General features: G+C 42.5%; 3 protein-coding genes across 4 annotated transcripts; 1 reads left to right on the top strand and 2 right to left on the bottom strand.

The window, feature by feature from the left end:
* Positions 1-557: 557 nt before the first annotated feature.
* On the bottom strand, positions 558-5,173 carry LOC139647566 (phosphatidylinositol 3,4,5-trisphosphate 3-phosphatase TPTE2-like; the record flags this gene model as incomplete). The annotated part of the gene is made up of 14 exons (XM_071523486.1): positions 4,737-5,173; positions 4,240-4,346; positions 3,874-3,954; positions 3,723-3,770; positions 3,458-3,619; positions 2,925-3,044; positions 2,281-2,380; positions 2,090-2,153; positions 1,898-1,962; positions 1,558-1,618; positions 1,389-1,470; positions 936-1,024; positions 737-798; positions 558-638 (listed from the first exon to the last, which is right to left on the bottom strand). Coding segments are annotated over exons 2-14 (1,065 nt in total), but the record flags the coding sequence as incomplete, so codon positions are not given.
* A 1,740-nt stretch (positions 5,174-6,913) lies between these two features.
* On the top strand, positions 6,914-9,885 carry LOC139647561 (fibrinogen-like protein 1). Of its 2 annotated transcripts, none has more exons than XM_071523480.1 (8): positions 6,914-7,002; positions 7,407-7,665; positions 7,918-8,077; positions 8,214-8,311; positions 8,640-8,728; positions 8,820-8,945; positions 9,081-9,145; positions 9,689-9,885. In XM_071523480.1, the coding sequence occupies exons 1-8, from the start codon at positions 6,940-6,942 to the stop codon at positions 9,867-9,869; spliced, it is 1,041 nt and encodes a 346-aa protein (XP_071379581.1). In that variant the 5' UTR covers positions 6,914-6,939; the 3' UTR covers positions 9,870-9,885. The 2 variants fall into 2 exon arrangements, with proteins under 2 accessions (XP_071379581.1, XP_071379582.1); XM_071523481.1 differs by having other exon boundaries at positions 6,940-7,006; positions 7,411-7,665.
* Positions 9,886-11,605: 1,720 nt separating this feature from the next.
* Positions 11,606-20,235, bottom strand: LOC139647560 (thrombospondin type-1 domain-containing protein 1-like). Its single transcript, XM_071523478.1, has 8 exons — positions 20,120-20,235; positions 19,017-19,136; positions 17,758-18,155; positions 16,558-17,218; positions 14,401-14,562; positions 13,592-14,012; positions 12,433-12,979; positions 11,606-12,286 (listed from the first exon to the last, which is right to left on the bottom strand). Exons 2-8 carry the CDS (start codon positions 19,069-19,071, stop codon positions 11,606-11,608), a joined length of 2,925 nt encoding a protein of 974 aa, XP_071379579.1. The 5' UTR covers positions 19,072-19,136; positions 20,120-20,235.
* Positions 20,236-21,947: the final 1,712 nt, after the last annotated feature.

The following is a 21,947-nucleotide window of genomic DNA, read 5'->3' as shown; positions in this document are numbered from 1 at the left end:
TGAACTACTCATCCCATACAGCATTACGAGTGACAACATTGCCATCATTTTCAACAGTGATACTACACAATATAATTGTGATTACTGATTTGTAATAATTTTCTTCTCTTCATCTCTGAAAAGAAGATGTTTGACTGCAAAACCATAGTGGAGCAGCGTCAAGGTTGGTCAGCCGGTTGTCAGCCGACTAACATCGCTTTGCTCTCATGTGGCTACTAAGTGTGAGCAACTTTGGAGGGGGGTAATGTTTCTATGGTAACAGTGACGTCTCCGATTGGTGGGAGCTCGCTAAAGTTTGTGGGTAGTGTATTATTTCACAAGGAATTAGTCAACCTTACACTGTTGAATCGTTATGACAAATTCCCAATGGGAAAAATGAATGGAAATTTACTGCCAGAACCCAGTGTTTCAGCTCTATAGCACCCACACAATCACAATCTCAACTCGGTAAATACTCCATTCAACTAGTCCTAAAATTACATCATTTCTAAATCAATACTTCTATTGAATACAAAAAAAGTCTTCTCTAAAGTTTGGCTCCTGAGTCTTGTCTTTACCTGAGAGGGAGTCTCCACTCCCTGAAACTTGGAGCTCCGACTCTTGTCTGTCCTCCTCTCCCCAAAATACTCGAGACTGTCCTGGTGGACAAACAGAGATGAAGACAAGGAAGTCACAATTCAAAAGGTTTGGCTGATTCATTGTCCTGAACATAGTTGCAGAGAACTGAAGGACCTACCTGTGCACTCTCAAACTGGTTGCTGTCAATAAGCCAGGTGCACACCAGAGTACCAGTGCGTCCTGTGAACCAGAGCAGCAACATTATGACACTGCTGGTGCAAGTGTTTTATTCAGCCAGTAGAGGGCAATCTGAGACTAAAAATCACACCATTTTGAAGACTGCTCAATACAAGACATTTACAGATCTTTGAAATCACCTTTTCCTCCTTTACAGTGAATAGCAATGATGTTTTTCGGATCAGCAGACATCCAGTCCCTCACGTTTGCTGTGTATTTCAGCATGTCCCTGAGGACACACAAACACATGAGAATGAGAGTGAGAGGGATGAGTAGTGCTACAACAAATGGGTACTGCTAGTTAATGATCTTTCTTAATCCTGTGTTTCTAATCTTATGTATGCAAATTATAAAGAAATCTTTGCAGTCAGTGCACACATACTGGTAAATATGCCTTTGAGGACATTCTTTACAGTGATTATGTGAACTTTGGTGATGACAACCCATTGCATCACTGCAGTACTCACAATATTACAGTAAAGAACGCCCTCTTGTGCATTATCGCTGCAATCTCAATAGTGCTTCAGTATGATTTCAAGCAAAAGAAAAACACCTAAGAAGAACGACGCATTGTGACAGAGGATGTTACTCACTCCAAGGAGGGAACGTTGTGGTCGTCTATAAACACCCGCTCAACCCTGTAGTGGAAGAACTTTGGGTCATAGCCTTTCTCACCTGGGAACAGAAGATGATAGTGAGATGCTGTGTGAACTCCTATAGAAAGGAAATACATGTGACATGTGAGAGGGAGAGCAAACTTACTGCAGAGGTTGAAAACTTTATAGTGGCCTTCATGTTTAGTGTCCAGGAACCTGGCCACCTCCTAAACGGAGAAAGAAGGGAAATAGGCTAAAGCTTCTATGGAGATGAGTGCATGTGTGTGTGTGTGTGTGTGTGTGTGTATGTGTCTTTCTTGCCTTCTTAATTGGTGGCTTGCTTGTGAAAATGGTAGCTATGAACAACTTCATTACAAGAACTGTGATTGCTGCATAATTGGTTTGCAAAAAAGCTGCAAAAGTGATGAAGATGAACATGCTGAGATGGAATCTTCAGTGTGTGTGTGTGTGTGTGTACGTGTGTGTCCAGGTCCTGACCCGCTTACCTTGATTGGATTCCTGTAGAAGGACTGCTTCCCAGAGGAGGGGAAAGACATAGCGATGACACGATCTAGAGTCGGGGTGAAGATGCAGTTGCTTGGTATAATTCTTTGCAATGTATTCTTGCTGTATATTCTGGCATGCATGTACAGTGTGTTTTTTTTGCGTGGTGCAGGTGCACAGTGTGTTACACCTACCTGTGACATAGGTAAGGTCCAGGTCAAATCCATCCTTCTGATAACGCCGCTTATTCTCAGAAACCTGACAATAAAACACCAAGAGTCAGTGATTAGGAGGTGGTAGACAAATGGAACATCCAGGGATTCTCCATTTGGTTTTGCTGCATGAGGTATTCATGATTTGGGTGTTGCCATGGGGATGACCTCACCATCCTCCTGGTGACCTTCTCCAGCTCTTTCTTCTGAGATGCCAGTCTGAAGACCCTCACCAGGATTATTACTCTCAGAGAACGCAGAAACGTCACCACCCTGGTGATGAATGAACAAACAAACATTTCAACATATTATTGAACAAAGTAATTTAATGAAAAATAATATACACACACACACAGGCACACATATCTCATTAACACTATGAAGGAGATAGCAATAATATACTGTATGCCACTTGACTTTAACTTTAAACATTTACACTAAACGCAGCTCTAGTGGAAATGGAATCTCCATCCTTTGCAGTATTAACAAAGTGGTCCCCAAACTTTGGGGGTACTGTAACAAAATTCTCCATCTAATCTGGGCACATGGTGTTTGTTTATACTTAACAATAATCCTGGGTAACTAGTACACAAATTTGAGGGTAATGATAGGGTAAAACCCCTGGACTTTCCAGATATTCAGATATCTACTATTATTATGCCCAAATGCAATCTTCCTCCAGACCCCACATAGCTTTCCATGCACCTCTGTTTTTGTGCATTCACTACAAAGAAACCCAAAGTCTTATGTGATTGCATGAGCAATTAATAGTACTATCGGTTGGCTATTAGCTGGTAAGATAGGTAAAACCCAGTACCTGGGGATGAGGCTGGTTCCTGACAGGTCAGAGAAGGTATAGACCATGGTGACCACCAGTGTGATAACCACAACACAGGCATCTATGATGTTCAGTTTGGAGCTGAAGTACACCTTGAACCTGCAAGGCAATCACAAGAGACAGTTTACATACTGCAGACAGAACACAGAACATGCAACTAAATGTACGCACCTGAATCTCAATCAATATGTTTTTTCTAACTGGTTAGCAAAGGTGCACGGTAGTTATTTGGTGACAAAAGTACGACACTGACAGAAAGTGAGTCACTGCGGTTCCCCAAGGACCAGCCCTATGCATGCAACACATTTCCTGTCCAACGTCCTGTTCGTAACGTCCTGTTTAACAGCTAATCAGAATTACCAACTTTGCTGACAACTTTCTGCTGACACAGGATTCTAGGGAATGTTTGCATCACTCTTTCACACAACTGTCACTCTCTCTCTCTCTCTCTCTCTCTGTCTCTCTCACACACACACACACACACACATGCAAGCCCTTCCTTTCTCACTCACCCCTCCACATAGACCCGCAGGAGAACGTCGAGGAGGAAAAAGAAGGAGATGGTGAGGGACACGGCCTCCAAGGCGTTTCCAAGCTCTCTGCTCCTGGCCGGCAGGGACAAGTCCACGATCACCAGCACAAAGTCCACCAGGATCAGTACCATACCAAATGCACTAGGGAAACACAGACACAGGTAAACTCCACCACCATCATCTTCATCATCATCATCATCATTTCCCCAAGACCTCGCCGAAAGAGTTCCCCAAACACACTCACCGGAACCCGAAGGACATAACAAAAGGTGTTATCTTCTTCCGGATATTACTGCAGAGGAGGAAGGGAGGTGATACTAGTCAGTCAGTGTGCTTCAGAATAACAGGTGTTGAATACAAATATATGCTGTGCAGTCCAAGCAGTATGAACTTACTGGTACAAAGTGTCTGGTTCAACACTGTCGTCCTTCCCATCATCGATCTCCACTTTAGCATCCTCCATCTTATCCATATTTCTGATGTTTTGATTAGATAGTTAGATAGATACAGTAGATAGATAGATAGATAGATAGATAGATAGATAGATAGATAGATAAAAGGTGGAAAAAATATATAACCTATACATAACCTGCACAACAGCACTACATTCACACATCAGAATGCAGCCTATGGAGTTGTAAACATTGTAGTATTCATATAAAAATCCACACAGATTAAAGGTTGACTGTCGCATGTTTGTGCTTAGTCATGTTGCTGGTAATATATATATATATATATATTTTTTTTTTTTTTTTACTCACCCATTAACACCTGTGGAATCCAACCCTGGGCTGAAGTGGACAGAGGACATGATGTGTGTGTGTGTGTTCTGCAACTCTTCTCACTTTGTTCTGAACGTCTTTTTTTTCTGGATTGAAAAACAGGAGTGACAAAACATTAAACTTCCCTGTTTGGCATGCTGGCGGTTACAATGTAAAAGGGAAGACAGAGGACAAAAACGGTGTGTCCAAGGATATTTGAGGACATCAGTCTCTCATACACACTCTCTCTAAAAGAAAGAAAGTCAGACACACGCACACAAATTGATTAGACTTCTTATCCGCATGCATGAGTTCATGTTCATCATTAGCTGGTAAAAACTAATTACACAGCAATCAGAGTTCTGATAATGAAGTTGATCGTGGGCAGCATTTTTGCAAGAAATCCATGCAAGAAAGAAGCCTATCCATGATTTATCATTGCAAGCAAAATCTAGACTACCAGTTAAATTTATATTATCAATATTTTTAATACAAACCATCCAATTTTCAGATCATCTGGGCCAAGTTCCTTCCCTCAATCCTTTCCTCGCCTTGGTATGTTTGTTTTGTTGATCCAGCCGAGACCAAATTCCCCCCAAAAAACTAGTTCATTTCTAGTCGCACCGCCAGCTCAGCGTTAGGATTGTCATTCGCGATATTATACGAGGGTTTTGTCTTGTGACTCTTTCTTGTGAAGACAGAGGAACGCGGTTCAAAGGTTAATCGGGTATAGTTTTTTCCATCCATCCACTATTCCTCCTCTGTTTTGCAAACGTAGCGGTTTCGGACTTCCTGGACCGCAATAAAAACGCTCAGCCTTTTCCTCTTGCATTACTTTCCCCCAGTACACTCACATCAAGCTGAACCCAGCGCAGTAAGCTCGTGCCTAGAGTCTCGCAAAGTTATTCGAACTATTTTACAATGTGCTGCACTAAAAGTCGCATCTCAGTCTTCCTCCTCTGTCACATCTGGTTTTAATAGAACTTGCATTCCCAAGTTGAATGCGAAATAGTCCCATCCCCTCCGTATCCCATCGCTGCAAACATATGAAACATGTTTTTTGCTTACGTGCTGGAGGGTAAACCCACCTTACCTTAGTTTTACCCACCTTTTTAATTTGCAAAATCGAGTTTACTCTCCATTTACAGAAATCGGTATGATATAGAATTCACAGTAGGGGAGAATGGGGTAAAATGAGCCACTTTGATGAGCCAGGTTTGTGCTCCTAATTCTATGGTAAAATAAATGTGTGTGTGTGTGTTTATTTCTAACAAGAATATTGAGCATTCATGGAAATTCATCTGTAGCTAATATGGTTTTGTCTTTCTGGCACAACTTGGCCAGGTAAGGGTAGGTTGAGCCCTACAGGGGCAAAATGTTACACAACCTAAAACCCTTATTTTTGTCCTTTTCAGTCTTTTCACTAGGGCGTCTCCAGCACGCAGGGAAGGACCGGAACAGACTGTCTCATAACAGCATAACTGATGTTTACTTAAGTTTAACATGAAGATGATGGTGATAATTCATCTTATTTTCAAAAGTATAACAATGCTCAATGTGGTCAACACAACTGCCAACAATGTCTGTCATAACCTGTTCATGAAACTTCTCCTTTGACTGGTATGGTACGCCTTTGTTGGTTCTGTGTTTGGAATCTTGTGGCATAATGATATATATTTACTCTGTAATTAGAAAATACATGTTTAAATTAGCTACATTTCAATAGCATGTAAATGTAATTAGTTTGGGGTTAAGCTGCATGAGCCATTGGCTTAACCTGCCCCAGGGCTCGTGGCACATGTTACCCGACATCCGTTTTGAAAAAACGGATGTCTCCTTAGGCCCACAGTTATGTTATGACTCAGTTTTGTAACTTATAAAGCCTTAAACTAATGTATAATAAAGGCTCAAATGTATCTACTTCGATTTAGAGGAGACCTGACTCTTTAACCTGGCTCTCTTCCCATATCTGCTCTCCTCCATCACGGATTCAAAGAAATTAATTATTTTTCCTAAATCTGTGATGACATGATTAATTTTGGGTTTGGTTATCTAGATACAAGGTGACTCATCTTAACCACAGGTTCAATTTACCCTGCTCTCTCCATTACATCATAAAGGGGAGAGTATATCAAACTGATTTTAGTTATGAGGATGAAGAAAAACCCACACAACATAAATTACTAATTTTATGAAAATACAATCAATAAATCCATCAATCAATATAAAACATCACTGCTTATGATCAAAAAAATATTTTTCCTATATGGACAATGCTCTTGGTATGTGAGGAATGGAGTGGGCTTAACACTTTCTGTGCACAGGACATTTAAAAGGTCATATGCAGCTCTGGGAACAGCTACCCTTTCCAAATCCCTTTATGCTTGATAAAGGAGGAAAACGCAAAACTGGCCTGAGTTCAGTGTTTGGCAATGCCAACTGACCCTGGATTTAATGTGGACCATGCAGAACCGACCCAACCTATAAATAATACCGACAATTTTTACGGGAAAAGAACACACTGAAGCTGGAGAGAACAAGGGGAAGATGCATAACATCGGGAAATGAAGGTAGACTTGTGGCGCAGAGATTTTTAAAGTAGCCTATGTTTTTTGTCAAGTCTTCTATAGCCTATACAGTATTGAATATAAGTTTATACTTTCAGACTGATATTGCGCAAGAGACTCCTTCGTAATAGTCATGGCATTGCTGCTTCTGCTGGCACTGATGTGCCCAACCATGGCCTCATCTACACATTTCTCAGTATGTATCCTACTGTCTGTTCTTCGAGTTCAGGATATATTGCTCTCTTTGTAGTGTGACTTATAGTGTAACGCAGGTGACAAAGTTGCTTAAATTAATGTTTAGCTACTGCTTAAACATTGTCATTGTCATTGTCAACATTATTTGAATGATTCAGGGGGCCCCCAGGGGCCCTGTAACATGTCAGGGATTTTAGATTTTTATTGTGTCAGTTTTAATTATTATTCATTAATTAATTAATTAATTAATTAATTATTTATTATGTTGTACATTTGTTTAAAATGTACTTTTGTCAGGGGGCCCGAGATTTGTAGCAGTGCCCTGGATGCCTGTATGATACTGGGCCCATAAATACAAAGATAGAAACATAATGTATCTCTTGAATTTGGTTTCCCTCACTGAAGGCAGTGGACACCTGCGGGCCGGAGCACGCAGCCCTGAAGCGCAGTATAAGGAGTCTGGAGAGCAAACTCCTGATCGGGACTTGGCAGATTGAACACTTGCAAACGCACAAATACTTCCGTCCCATTCAACCTCCTTTGTCCAATCCGGACCTGGACCCAGACCTTGATGTAAACCCATCCAGTAATGGGACAGGAGACGTCTCAAACACGGCCCTGAATCCACTTCCACCGGCAGGCAACGTTATTGTCCACGATAAAGGTAAGAAAGGCTCACATGTGTGTTGTGATGCCCTTCATTAGGTAACATTGCTGTTTGGGATGTGCAATCTGCAGAACCCACAGTAGGCTACATGAATGAATCCTTAAGTCTTTTTTGAAACTTCATATTCACTCAGATTTACACATGTAATAGTTATAGTTCTACAATATGCAACATGAAGTTTATTATTTACCTACTAAGGGTGTTCATTAGCAATCATAAGGCCTCTACTTTCAAATACCATCTTTCTAGACTGTTCTGAGCTGTATGACAGACTGAGACCACCAAGTGGTTTTTACCGGATCAGACCCAAACCAGACCAGGAGCCATTTTTGGCCTACTGTGACATGGAGGATGGAGGAGGCTGGACGGTGTTTCAGAGACGACGGCATGGAAAGGTGGACTTCAACAGGTACAATCAGTTTTACTTCAAGAAGAGAAAGTAAAATTAGTACAAGTTTGCACAAAGCCAGGCATCAGATTTAGGTGTTGATAGAGATTACACAACCATTTCTCATCTCATCTCATCTCATCTTATTTTATTTTAGAGACTGGGTGGACTACAGAGACGGCTTTGGTGACTTCAAGCTGTGGAATGATGAGTTTTGGTTGGGGAATGAGCACATTCATTCTCTGCTCTCAGAAGGTCAGGTTCACACTCCCTGCAATGAATAAAATCACATCTAAAAGTATTTCTTATCTAAAATTATACCTTCTAAAATCCTAATCAAAAGCATCATCAAAAATTATAAATTCTTCTTTTGTATCTACGAATCTGTATCTATGAAAATGATTTTCAACTAATTTGCTGTCACTCATCGCATGCTCCTGTGTGGTTATGAGCACCCTCTAAAGTAGGACAAAATAAACCATAAAAAAACATTCGCAGATGCTATTTGACCTGGCTCTGACCACAACACTATACAACAGATCAGAGGACTTCTCTCTCATTCTGTCTCTGTATTTTTCTGAAGGTGAGAACCTGGTGAAGATAGATCTAATGGACTGGGATGGCCAGAGAACTCATGCATTTTACGAGAACTTCAGGATCTCTGATGAGGAGGTTAGAAAAACAATTTTTACAAAACTCATCTATGGCCCCAGAGGTAACTGTGATCACCGACAAACATTACCTGCTCTAACACCCACTCCAGAATAAGTATCGCCTCCAGTACGGGCCGTACAGCGGGCGAGCCGGGGACGCTCTGACTGGAGGAGCGGGCATGATGGAGCAGTGGTCCGCCTGCCTCAGTGGCATGCAATTCAGCACCAGGGATCAGGTCAGTCATCTATCCTCCTGACACTCTGAAATGGGATGTTTATGGAGTCCATGGTTGTAATATTTCTGATCATGTTGATGGTGGTAGTGCAGATGATAACTGGATGCTAATGATGATGATGATGGTAATTGACAGGACAATGACCGCTACCTTCAGGGCAGCTGTGCCCAGGAGAATAAGGCCGGCTGGTGGTTCAACAGGTGAGACATTTCAAATCAAACCTAGTGTGAAGTAGCACTGCTGTTTCTGTGATGTCCTCTTCTTATTTAAAGTGGTAATCTTCACTTAAAACAACCCTAACCTTTATTTTGGCAACATCTTTGGTGCTAATAGCTATTGCTGTAGTGTTTCTGCACTGCACTTCCTAGAGAGTGGGCGGTACTGTGACGTCTTTTTCCTTGGATTTCACTTAATAAAGTTTGATTTTCTGTAGGTGGCGCTCTTTTCTTTGTCTGTTCAACGCAGTGACTATTGCTGCTCAGGCTACCTGCTGCTGCCAAAAACACATTTCTTCCTATATGCGGCACAGGATTTTTCCTGGGAAACAGCTTCCAGGCACCAGGTGTTTAGAACAGCACATGTAGCAAATGTTAAAGCTTTCTTGAACTGGGTATAGGTTGAATTACTAATGTTATTTCAATCAGCAATAGAGAGTAGCAAAACAAACATTTATTTATATGGAAATGTTGCAGATTATTACTTTAATTATGACACTGTGTACTGTGTGAACTTTCTATCTTCAGATGTCATACAGCCAACCTGAATGGGAAGTTCTACCGTGGAGGGAAGTACCAGGGCCAGAATGACAACGGTGTGGTGTGGGGAACCTGGAGGGGCCTCTGGTATTCCCTCAGACACACCACCATGAAGGTGCGGCCCCTGGTTTTCTTGGACAGCATGGGCAGTGGAGCGTGGGAAAATTAATACCAACACCAGGCTTCAGATTCCTCAATGTGATATGGAATGAGTATAAGAAATAAGGGCAGAGAAAGGAGGAAATTATACTTTTTTATGCCATATTTTAATTCTTTTTATTTACCTCTTTCCCCCTTGCTTCATTATTTGAAGATAATATCAAAAGTTGATAGTTCAATATCTTATATTTCCTTGTAAGCACATGCTATCCATAACTGGTATTTAGGATGTATGATATTAATCAAACAATAAAAAAACAGCATTTCAATAATGATGTCTCCCTGATGTTCATATTTGATTGTCCTCAAATATAATTACAACTGGATACAGCTGTCACATATTTTAATGTGCTGTGCGGAAAAGACATTATGAAAAATGTTTGAAATTGTTTATGATCCATCTTACTGTAAAAGATGGAGGGATTATACAGTCTAAACTACACATTCAAATTGTCCCTGAACAGTAAACTGGCTCTGCACTGTACAGTAGTCCTGCACAGCACAGTAAAAACAGCACATTCAACAGTGTAGGACAATAACAGTCTTCCCTTCTATTAATCTGCTTGTCTTGAGATGCATAAATAATTTCATTGTTTCTTGGTTGACATAAAATCATTCTATGTTTTCTGTGGTGCTGTAAATATTGTCATTGATTGATAAAGCCCAAGATCATGTTAAATATGACTTGGCAAATGGCAAAGAGTGTATTCTGACATCCAGTAGTTGATATACAAAAAAACTTGGACTTGGTATTCCAAAAGTGTCTTAGGTATAAGATCATTTTTTGTGGACAAAGTGATCCCAGTGCTAAGATGCCTTTAGAAATGAAGAGTCCATATAACCTAAAATTAAAAAACTCCAGAAAACGGCAACACAATTAAAGAGGAATTCTGCACACTAGTATGCAGTGAACTGATATGGCAAGTAAACATTTTCACTTCATGCAAACTTTGAAATACAAAAACATAATTGCAATAGAAATACAAATTATACAAATGTCAGACAAAATATTGTGAATAAAAATGAGATGGTTATGTGTAATAAATCCCCATTTAGATCTCATTGTCCTCCTATCTTATCTTATTTTCTCACTTTTTACTCTCCACTCCCAAGATAAGCAAACTCCTTAAACCCTTAACATACAATCTTCACCAGTATGTCTGTATGTTTGTGTGTATACATGTATGCATCAAAGTGTGCCTTGTGTCTTGAGTGCTTTTGTAGAAGCGTGTGTATATGTTTGGATAGTGTGTTTTTGTGTGAGTGTGTGTGTGTGTGTGGGTCTTATATTAGGGCCCTAAAGCATGGGAACGTTTTTTAAAGATCAAAAAATTGCATGGGAAAGTTCCCTCAGTATCAGTCAAAACAAAGAGAAAGAAAATCTGTGTAAAACTTTTATATTTTCTCTGGTTTTATAAGGCTATTGTGTGTGGTCAAAATGACCCCAAACAACACTGTTGTATGTGAATAAGTGTATACAGGATCTTGAAAACGTATCATCATGTTAAATTTTACTAGTTAACCAGTTTTCCCCATGAAATTAGGAAAAAGTCATCAAGCATCAAGCTGAAAAAATAATGTTAATCATGTTTTTAGAGACATTAAACATTGAATGGGGTCAAATTGACCCCAAACATAACAGGCGGGTTAAGGCATGTAGTGGAGAGGGTTAGGGTTAGGGGTCAAGGAGTCATTGTAGTCAATGGCAAGTCCTCACAAGTATAGTAATATAAACCTGTGTGTGATCTAGTCCTCCTCCCCTACATAAGCTGAGGGCAGGTCCAGGTCCATCATCCTCTGCTCCGCCTCACTCAGCCCGTAGGGGGAGCCACAGCTGCTGCTGTAGTCTCCAGACATCGGCAGAGAGCGGCACCGGCCCTTCCTCTGCTCCGAGGCGGATGCACTGAAGGTGGAGCTGCGCTGGCGCCCCTTGTGGCCGGAGACCCCGGAGCAGGACTGGGCCTCCTTTAATTTCCGGGCCAGGATGTTCCTCTGGATCGGCGACGGGCCGCGGCGGTTCCAGTTGTGCTCCGCCCGCTCTGCACGATCCAGACCCAGGAGGTCCCCACCGCGGGAACTGACGGGCCCCACAGCTGGGCCACCAATCCCTGAGACCCCCCCTCCACCTCCAGTCTCACCACTCTTCTGCCTCTCTCTTTCCCTAGTGCCGTTGAGGTCTGCTTTACTTTGTATCTCAGGTACTGAGGTGGCTTTAGTGTTGGTCCCTGTGTGTTTGAGTTCACTGTTGTGACAAGGAACAGCTGTCTCTATCCAAGGTATCCTCTGGTCTGTTCCATGGGGTCTGGACCTGGCCCAGTCTGAGGCCCCATGCTCTGGAATGGGGTAAGAGGGGAAGGGGGGGTACGGCTGGCCCTCCCTGATGCCTTTGGTCCAACTGCTTCCCTCAGGAAGGGTCCGGGACGTCACCTGGAAATGAGAACGTAAATGGATTTATATGGTGGTGATTCTTAAACTTCATAAAGTGCATAAACAGACCCACATTGATACAGATCATCGCGAATAATTCTACCTAGTATATATTTAAAAGCATAGTTAAAGTTGGATAGTCTAACCTGGGTCATGCTCCTTTCTCTGAACTGTCTGGAGGGTGCCGAGGGTGGGGGCTGGGGTTTGGTATCATTAAAACTGGAAGTCCGGCGGAAATTGGGATTCTTCTTATATGAGTTCCCTACTCCTGTGTCCCCTCCACCTCTGACTCCTCCTAACCCGCTCCTCTCCACCATCTCAACCCAGTCAGCAGTGCGGTCACGCCATTTTGAGCTGCTCCCACCCGCATAACCAGAAACAGGAGGCCCTAGGACCAGCTCCACTCTGGGACTCAGTCTGTCAGGCACAGTCTTAGAGGTCTGCAGTGGGGCTCTGGGCTCAGAAAAGGGAGCTGCGATACGAAAATGGCTGAGAGAATTGGCCTCCTCCTGGAGGCCCAGGGGGACAGGATGAGTGAACCCTGTTGGTGTGGGAACAGGTGACTGGGTGGGTGAAGCAGATGTCTCCAGCAGGGTGTCATGGACTGGGCTGGAGGAGACGTGGTACAGCTGAGTGGCTTCTTTCAAACCTTTCTTCTTCATTTCTTTCAACTGCTGCTGAGCCAAGCGGTACCTGCAGAGAAAACAATATTTTATTTTCCAAAACAAGGACTGATAGAATGAGTTTGACCAGTGGTGGAAAAAGTACTTAAATCCTTTACGTAAGTAAAAGTAGCAATACCATAATGGAGAAATACTCTGCTAAAAATAAAAGTCAAGTATAGAAGTATTAGCAGTAAAATGTACTTAAGTATCAAAAGTAAAAATACTCATTCTGAAAAACGGCCCCTTTCAGATTGTTAAATTATTAATGCATTAACCTGTAAGAAGTATTAATGTTGTAGGTCTAACTGTTCCATATACTGTTGGGGAGTTTAAACTCCAACAATGCAACATATTTTATGAGCTTATCGTATGTGTCGCAATGACAACCTTATTCTGCAAAGTAACTAGTAACTACAGCTGTCAGATAAATGGAGTAAAAAGTTAAATATTTCCCTCAAACTGAAATGTAGTGGAGTAAAATTATAAAGTCTCACAAAATGGAAAAACCAGTGCCAATACCTCAAAAAAGTGCCAGTACCTCAAAATTGTACTTAAGTACAGTACTTGAGTAAATGTACTTTGCAATAATGCTGACAGAATATAATTGTATGCACAGAATAAAACCATATTCTATACATACCCAAATATGGGTGGTGGCAGCTTTTGACCTGTGGGAGAGAGTCTTTCTGGGTCCTGTGACAGAGGCAGCACCAGGGGCTGAGAAAGAGGCTGAGTGCCCAGGGGAGGCCTGTCTTTCTGGCCTCCACCCACCCCGAGGCCGCCTGCTGGGCCCTGGCTGTCCGACAGGCTGGGCCTTTGGAGACTGTTCCCGCAGATGGAGGCCTCATCGGAGAGCTTGCGTCCCCCGGGGGAATGCATGGAGCCTCGGCGTACGGAGCTGCACTGAGGCGTCCGGCAAAGCTTTCTCCACACGGTGACCACAACTGTAGCCAGAATCACAGCCAGGCAAAGGGAGATACCGGCAACCACCACCAGGTTAGCACCTAGGGGTGTAACTCCTACAGGCACAGGGGGGAGGGACGGGAAAGGAGCAGGCAACGCTGAGGAAGAAAGGGAGACGATAATGTAAACAGTGTGCACTGGTGCTCATACTGCTCTGCCATTGCAGTCATTTTCTAGTCTGGAAAACACTGGGAAGAAGCATAAATGGAAATTTTGGAGCAAGAGGAGGGGCAAAGAGAGTGAGGCCAGTTAAAAATGAAAAAATAGATCTATGTGAATGACTAGATCTGTGCAGTCTTCCAAGTATAAAGAGGGAGAGCTTTTTTATCTCTGAAAGGGAGAAGCAAAAAAGGGAATAGAGTGATAAAGACAGAGAAAAGAGAGCAGTGGAACAAACTAAGGGCATGAATGATAGAAGAATAGAGCAGAAATAATGGACAATGAACAGAAAAGAGAAAGGAGAGAGAGGGGAGCGAAGAGACTGACCGGTACAGTCCTCCAGTGAGCAGAGGGACTGTTCCTTCACCATGCCGGTGCACTGCACCCCTCCAACACCTGAGGGCAGCAGACAGTCACGGACTCGCTCCCTCACCCCCTCTCCGCAGCTCACACTGCACACGCTCCACGGCTGCCAAGGGCCCCATGACTCTGCGGTAAGACAGATGACAAAAAAAATGTTATATTCCAGATCAATACGTGACTTCATGAGGCTTGCCGAGATTCTTCCTCGCTTCTTTCTCAATATAACACAGTGTTCACTTGTTAATATAGCTCCTATCCTTTCCCCATCTGTATTATCAGGCAATACAACAATGTTTTCACTTGGCCAATTTTATGGAATACTGGAAAATATACAAGAGGCAGTGGACAAGAAACAATGTTAAACAAGATAAAATGAATTACTGGAGTACTGGAATATGTCGGGGGAATAAAAATGAAGTGAACAAGAAACAATGTTAAAACAGATAAAATTAATTATAGAATTATGCAATTCTATAATAATAATAAATCAAATAATACAATTTCTATAAATATCCGGATTCATTTCTACAAGCAGCTAACATATTGCACAACCATTCTATCATGTGACATCAGCCAGTTACTGGTTAATTCCCAAAATAGGTATAGAAACATCTAAAGAACAAAGGAGGAGAGGATAAAGCAAAAATATAGCTGCAAGCATCCATATATAATGAGATTGTGACTGTCGTGACTGTCATACATCCATTTTTATTCTAACATTGCTGTAACTGGTTACATACTCCCCATTATGCACCTCTTTGATGGATTTGCATATAATTTGTTAAGTATGCTTCAAACTGAGGTCCTAACATTCATAATCATCTATCATGCTATTATGGCCTAGAACATCCCGGCACACCAAAACAGTATATCTATCAAACTATATGAGAAGATTCAGACCATTTATGTATCTCTCTATATATCGTAAAAGCTTGGTGTTGACGCTTCAAAAGCTGAAGAAAGGGAAATCTAGGAAGGAAATTTGTAGGATACATGGATATTTGTACCAAGTATCATGACTATCAGATAAACAGTGATTGGAGATATGGCCTTTTTTTTTCTTTAAGTTTGACTTTTGATTATAATGCCACCATCAGGTCATTTAGGATAATTTTGGATGTGGACCTGATGAGGCTGCCATCCTTTTTCATAATGCAAAATTTGCTCTCACCAGCATACTGCATTTCACAAGAGTTTGAATGACTAGAGAAAATGGATGGAAACAGGATTTCAATAAAATTCAATAGGTTTGCAGTTACTATCACTACAATATGACTGAATCTAATTGGTAATTTATTGATGCTGTCAGCATAAAATCATTAAAAAAATTTATGATTTTACGTTTAAAAATCGTTATCAATCATTAAATTAAATAAATATTAGTAGTCAGTCACAACTGCAACCCACAAATTACTGAGGTAATACAATTTGCTAAACTGAATTGAGTTCTGTAAATTATGGCTGAACTGCAGTTGCATTGTGTTCTGCAAATTATGGCAGGATTGTCTAGTGGTTACTGAGGTCATCGCTCAACCGAAGGACCCGGGTCTGATCCCAGTGCAGCCACAATACAGGTGGAAGTGGCCCAAATCTGATTTTTTTTGCCTACATGTGACACAGATCTGATTTCAGAGCACAATGAACATCAAAAATCTTTCTGATCAATCTGATCTTTTTAATTCCAATTTGGGCCACATTCGACTGTCAGACTCAGAGAACAAAAAGAGAATTTTCCCCTTTGGGAGATAAATCACATCAAAAAGTCAGTCAAGATTGAGTTGTCTGTTTATAGACATCCAAATAGATAAGTTGCCTAAGATTAGAAAGATGCGTTCAACAATCTGGGAAATCTGGAGCAGCTCTTTTCCCTCCTTCAAAAATTAGCATCAAGGTCCTCTTGAACAAGGCACTTCACCCCTACTCCAGTGATGAATGACCAGATTGTGATTGTACTCTGGGCAGCTCCCGAGTGTGAATGTGTCTAACTGTATGAATGTGAAGCAGGGAGGTGCTGAAAAAGAGCATGCATGCTCTGCAAACCTTCCCCGGATTAATAAAAAATCCACTCCCTATTGAGACGGAAACCATGTGATTACATTACAGATCTATGGTACATCTCACCTGAACTCCTGTGAACCACCAAACAGGTCTGTGCTGGACTAGGGGAGCGACTGAAATTGAAGACAAACCGAAAGCAGTACTTATTCCTTCCTGGGTAAAACACAGAGCAGTTGAATTCTGTCTCATTTTCTCCCTGAGTCAGCCAGTTAAAGGCCAATGGCGGAGAGTTGGGCTCCTCTGATCCAAACCCCACCATTGCTGTTCCGCCTGTCCCCATCCCAGAGGAACCAGCAACCCCCCTCCCAACCCCTCCGTCCTGATACAGCAATACTTTCCCATTGATGTGAGCGCAGGGTGGGGTGACCAGCTTAACAGCCATAGTCCCTTCGCAACCTGTCCTGTAAGCGTTGGCATTGTCCACCAGCAGCTTATAAGAGAAGATGCGGGACAGGTAGAGGGGCCCGGAGCTCTTCACTTCCTGGGTTGTGTGAGGGGATCGCAGAGCCACCCGGATGAAGTCTCTTTCCGTGAAGGGGAAGGCGCAGGACAGCTCGATGCTCTGGGAACGCAGCGCTCTGATTGGGTGGCGCGTGCGGGCTCGGACCTTGTCGATGCTGTTTCGACCGATCTGGTTGTACTCCATGTAGCTGACTTCCAGCAGGAGGGCAGAGTCCAGGACACTGGAGCAAGCCTGGAAGTGTTCGTTAGTGGATATCCCCACCTGGTGAGAGACAGAGAAGAAGAAGGTTTTCCTGAAAGTTTTACCTTGTTTTTTGCCTTGAGGGTCTACCCGTAGGTTAGGCTTTGTAGAATAGGTTGGTTGTTATCTCCTGCTAAAATCTGCTTTTGTGTGTTTTGTGCTCTTCCTGATGTTTGTCCTATGTCATTCTGTTCTATGGTTGATTGTTGATCAGTTAGATCTAGTTAGGCTCATTCTTTTTCATACTCATCCCTCCTGTTTTTTGGCCTCCATCTTTCTCTCCCTCACCTCTATTTTTTTTTGTCCCATCCCATGTCACCCCCTCCCACCCTCCCCCATATCTATCTTGTCCTTTGAGACATGCATGTGATAAAGGACTATATAAATAAACTTGAACTAGAACTTGAAGAAAAGAGGTGTCCTTGATCAGAATCTTAATGTTTTGGAGAAGCACATTGTCATGGTACCAGAAAGCTTCAACACACACCTCTGATCATTCTGTTTGTCATTCTACGGTACAATAAACCAACTTCTTACGTAAAATATCCCATTTGTGTTACCTGGAAAGATCCTGAGTGGTTGCCGGCCCTCTCCACAGCGATGTGAAAGGTAGGCCACTGCACCTGCAGTTCAGAGCTCCACCACCAGGCCGTGCTCTCCACCGCACTGCCCCCATCCGTCCTGTTAGCGCGAGAATCCGCGACGATGCTGGTTCGCCTCAGATGGAACCGGAACGTTCCAGCGTACAGGAAGCACGAGCAGTTGAACTCTATCCTCCCTTCTAATTGGTCGTTGGGGAGGGTTCTGGTCAGGAGGGTGGTGTTGGTGTCCGTGTCAACCAGGGAGAGGGTGGTGTTGTGGATGGCGCTGCCGTTGGATTCGGTGCTGAAGTCCACAAACACGCTGGCGTTGCTAAGGGCAACGTGGAAGGAGGGCCAGAGGTTGAGCCCTGCCATCGCTACAGGAGAGGAGGCAGAGAGGTGAGAGAGGACAGACAGGAAGATGTCAGGGAAAATGTATGTAGAAACAACAATTTAGCTATTTATCATGCACCTTGTAAAACACATTGTATAAAAGCAGTGAGTCAAATCTGGTCTCACACTATTCATTAGATTTTGTCCTACTTTCTTTATTTCTTAAAATAAATGATTAAATCTGGTATGACATTTTCATATTTTCAATCTGCTTTCTTGGTGTGACTTCGCAAGCTGTCAGTCACCTTGCCTATAGGTTGTGTATTCACCTGCAGCATTAAGGCTTCATTACTGATTCTCTGTATTGAAGTGATCACACAACACTGACCAAAACAGTTATTTGGGTCAGCCTGCTTTCGCTTATATATGTGTTGGAAGTATGGCTTTCTAATGGAAGGAAAACAGAAGTTAGTAACATCTCAACAGGCAGCCAGTGTTAGAGGTTGACTGCTGGGGAACGCCTCTGAAGAAGTACTGAAAACTAAAAAATGTTCTGCCACAGCGGCATATCGCTCTATAAGAGCTATTGTGCTGTGTAAATCCTGTTGTGCATAGCTCACTTCCTCACAAAGCAACGCTCTCCAAAAGGAAAGAGGGTGTGGGGAGAGGAAGAGACTGACCCTCCATTTACCCCCCTCCTCCTTTTTCCTTCAGCGACTCAGCTTCTCTGCCCCGTTTGAATGAGCGTATAGCACAATAGCACTATAGATTCGTACAATAGCAGGTGGCAGGCTTCGCTACATGCGTGTTTGCTTGATTAATTGTAGTGAAAATGAATTACCCTGCCAGCCTTTTGAGTCTTTAGGTTATTATGAGTTAGGTGACAGAGGTTTGGCGACGCTCACCGTATCCCATGAGCGCCAGCAGGAACGGCAACAGTGAGACAGAAGCCTGTGGCATTCCGATGGCCGTGCCTCCGTTTCCTCCTACACCGCATGACCGTCTTCCTCCACCATCCCAGACCTCTAGAAGTCAGAGGGAAATCAGAAAACATACAACAAACAAACAAAAGTAATCCATGAGAAGGTGGCAATCAACAACCAAGTGCTTGTAGGTGTCATCAGACAGGAGAAGGCACGGCAGGAGTGTGCGCACATCTGAGATATGGAAAACAGGAAAACATTAACATGAAGTTTTGAGACTCTGGCTGTTGAGTTGCTCTGATTTACAGTGGTGTCTTCCTCTGCCTTTCATCCTCACGCAAGTGTAGTAGCTGCAGGAGGTCTTTTGTTCATCACAAATATATATTTATAACCTAGAGCCAAACCCCTGTGATTTGATTGTTTGAATCCTCAGAGCGTTTCTGAAACACAAACGGAAAGGTTTTAACCTATTGTTTTTGTCTATCCAGTGTTTATGTCAGGAACAACATGCAGCAAAATAATTGCCTACCAGTTCCTGCATTTCTCTATTTCCTCTTCACAGAACAAAATACTCTGTGTCTCACATTGTCTCAGAGAAACCAGGAGAATGACCCACACAGGCATGGACCCTTGGGATTTTGGGTACCATGCCTGGTGAGACTATTTCTCTTATGTACATTTCTATCCCCCCCATTCAAATTCTGGCAAGTGGAGATATCTTTGCACTAACCACGGACTAATACAATATCAACCAGTGGAATCAGATGCTCTCTTATACAGTTATGTTCCCATCTAATCAGCCACTGACTTCCAAGATGAAAGATATAAAAAATATTGTAGCCTGAACATGTTTTCCTCTGTACTGAGCTTATAAGTAAATCTCTGCTAAAACATTAGAAGGGTGTGTAGTAAGTTGAAGTTTATTGCTTACCCCACATGACTTATTTGGAAATCTGTGTCATCAATCTAAACATCTAAACAGATGTGCGCAGTCTGAAACCATATTGTCCCTTTGGGCCAGCTAATGGCCATTGCCTTCATTTTCTCATAGTTGAAAACAACAACAAAAAAACAGTTGTACTCACATCTTCTGTTGTCTCAGCACACCATTATTCCACTCGACTTTTTCAACACGGCAAAGTCAATATCAACCCCTCCTGCACTGTTACCATAGTGATGTCGATCGATCCACTGATTAATTTCACTGACAGCGGGAGAAGCTTGACAGACCCCGCGCCGCGTCCGCCGGAGGAGCGTCTGCCTGCCTGCCTGTCTGTGTAGCGAGCGTGCGAAAGAAGCGTGAACGCGCACTCTGAGGATCCGCTCCCTCGACCAATTACATGGCTGATTGAGCTAAATGTGAAGCGGCACGCGGCATTATCTATGTGCTGCCTGCCAGTTGCGTCCAAACTACAAACATACAGTAAAAGACCACGTGTACTGTAGTGGTAAATACAAAAATGGTTAAACAATGAAACAAAATCAAAAGTATTTTCAGAGAAATATTAATATATTGATACTGCTTACCATAATGCATAGGCTACTCTCAATTTATGTAAAATACGTCAGCCTTAAAAGGTGGGTCAGCTGAGTTTAGGTGGGTTTACTCTCCACTGCATTCCTGCCTAAGAAGTTCAACTTTCAAACTGAATCAAAAAGGACATTTCATACAAAATAATTCATTTCCACTGCTTCTTAGAACATTATATAGGCTCTCTCATTAAACCACTGTGATAAAAAGGTGGTCATTCCTAATTTGTAATCATTTTCTGAATATCTTAGGGTTTCCCAAATATTGCTTCTCAGACACAGGCCTTCCCGCCACCTTCAGTTTCATTCATGGAGTTTGGATACAGGCAAGCGCATAGGAAACCTCAGCAGTAGGCCTATAGCACAAACGAAAGACCCTTTCCTGTGCTGTCAGTTGAAGCGTTGCATTATAATGCAGTGAATCACTGGGAAGAAGCAGATTTTTATCTGTTTGAGGAGCAGTAATAGGCACCTGGGCCATCAAACGGTTACAGCGCAGGTGCCTGAGGAGAGTGACTACACGAAGAAACACTTGAGGTGCAACAGATGGATCTATAATTCACTGCTGCAAGTTGCAAACCTGCACATTTCAGACATGCAGAAATCATAAATCTTTAGGGTGATTGTTGAAAGATTACATATCTTAACAGAACCTCATGATAGATAATAAAGCAGTTACATAGTGTTATCTTAAGTGGCTTACACAGACAGGTGGGTGACAAGAGCAAAAGGCATACCAAGGTGGAGGCTGGGCCACAAAATAGATCATCTGAAGTAACACAGTGTAAGTAGTAAACTGCCACTATTCTCACACAATCACATTACCTTGTTCCCACGTAACCTGACTGACAAGTCATTCTTCTATAATCCACTGATGAAAACAAACATTCTCAACATTTACACATTTGACACTGAGCCATTCAGGACATGAATTAACTTGAAATGCACCGTTGAGTAAATCAATCCCTCAGCATGCAAGAACAGGACCCATTTTGTGTAGCCAACGTTCACCATGAGTTCAGCTTTGTGCATGAATCCCTAACTATTATGATCAGGCCCGTCTCAGCTCTCTAGATTTCCTGGACCAATTTGAGTTCATCTAGTATCAATAAGTGGACCACATGGCAGGGTAATCTAATCAGCCATGGACGCTTATGTTCTCTCCGGAGAGAGTCTGCAGAAAACAGGAAGCTGCTCTGGAGCGACGGAGCTGAAACCCAGTTTACTCACAGTAGGAACACGAAGAAACACTGCTAATCTGTGTTTAAAGGATTTCCATGCAGGGAATTACATTAGAGATCAAATCTGTGTTGTGGCCTTGTCTAGCATACGAGATCAGAAAACATCCAAAGACAGTTTGATTGGTGAAGGGACATGTTCCTT

Source organism: Centroberyx affinis, unplaced genomic scaffold (genome assembly GCF_046629955.1).
Source record: "Centroberyx affinis isolate AG114_WGS23_722 - 3 ecotype Tasmania unplaced genomic scaffold, CSIRO-AGI_Caff_v1 ptg001093l_1, whole genome shotgun sequence".
NCBI classification, from domain to species: domain Eukaryota; kingdom Metazoa; phylum Chordata; class Actinopteri; order Beryciformes; family Berycidae; genus Centroberyx; species Centroberyx affinis.
This window is presented reverse-complemented; position numbering and strand designations above follow the sequence as displayed.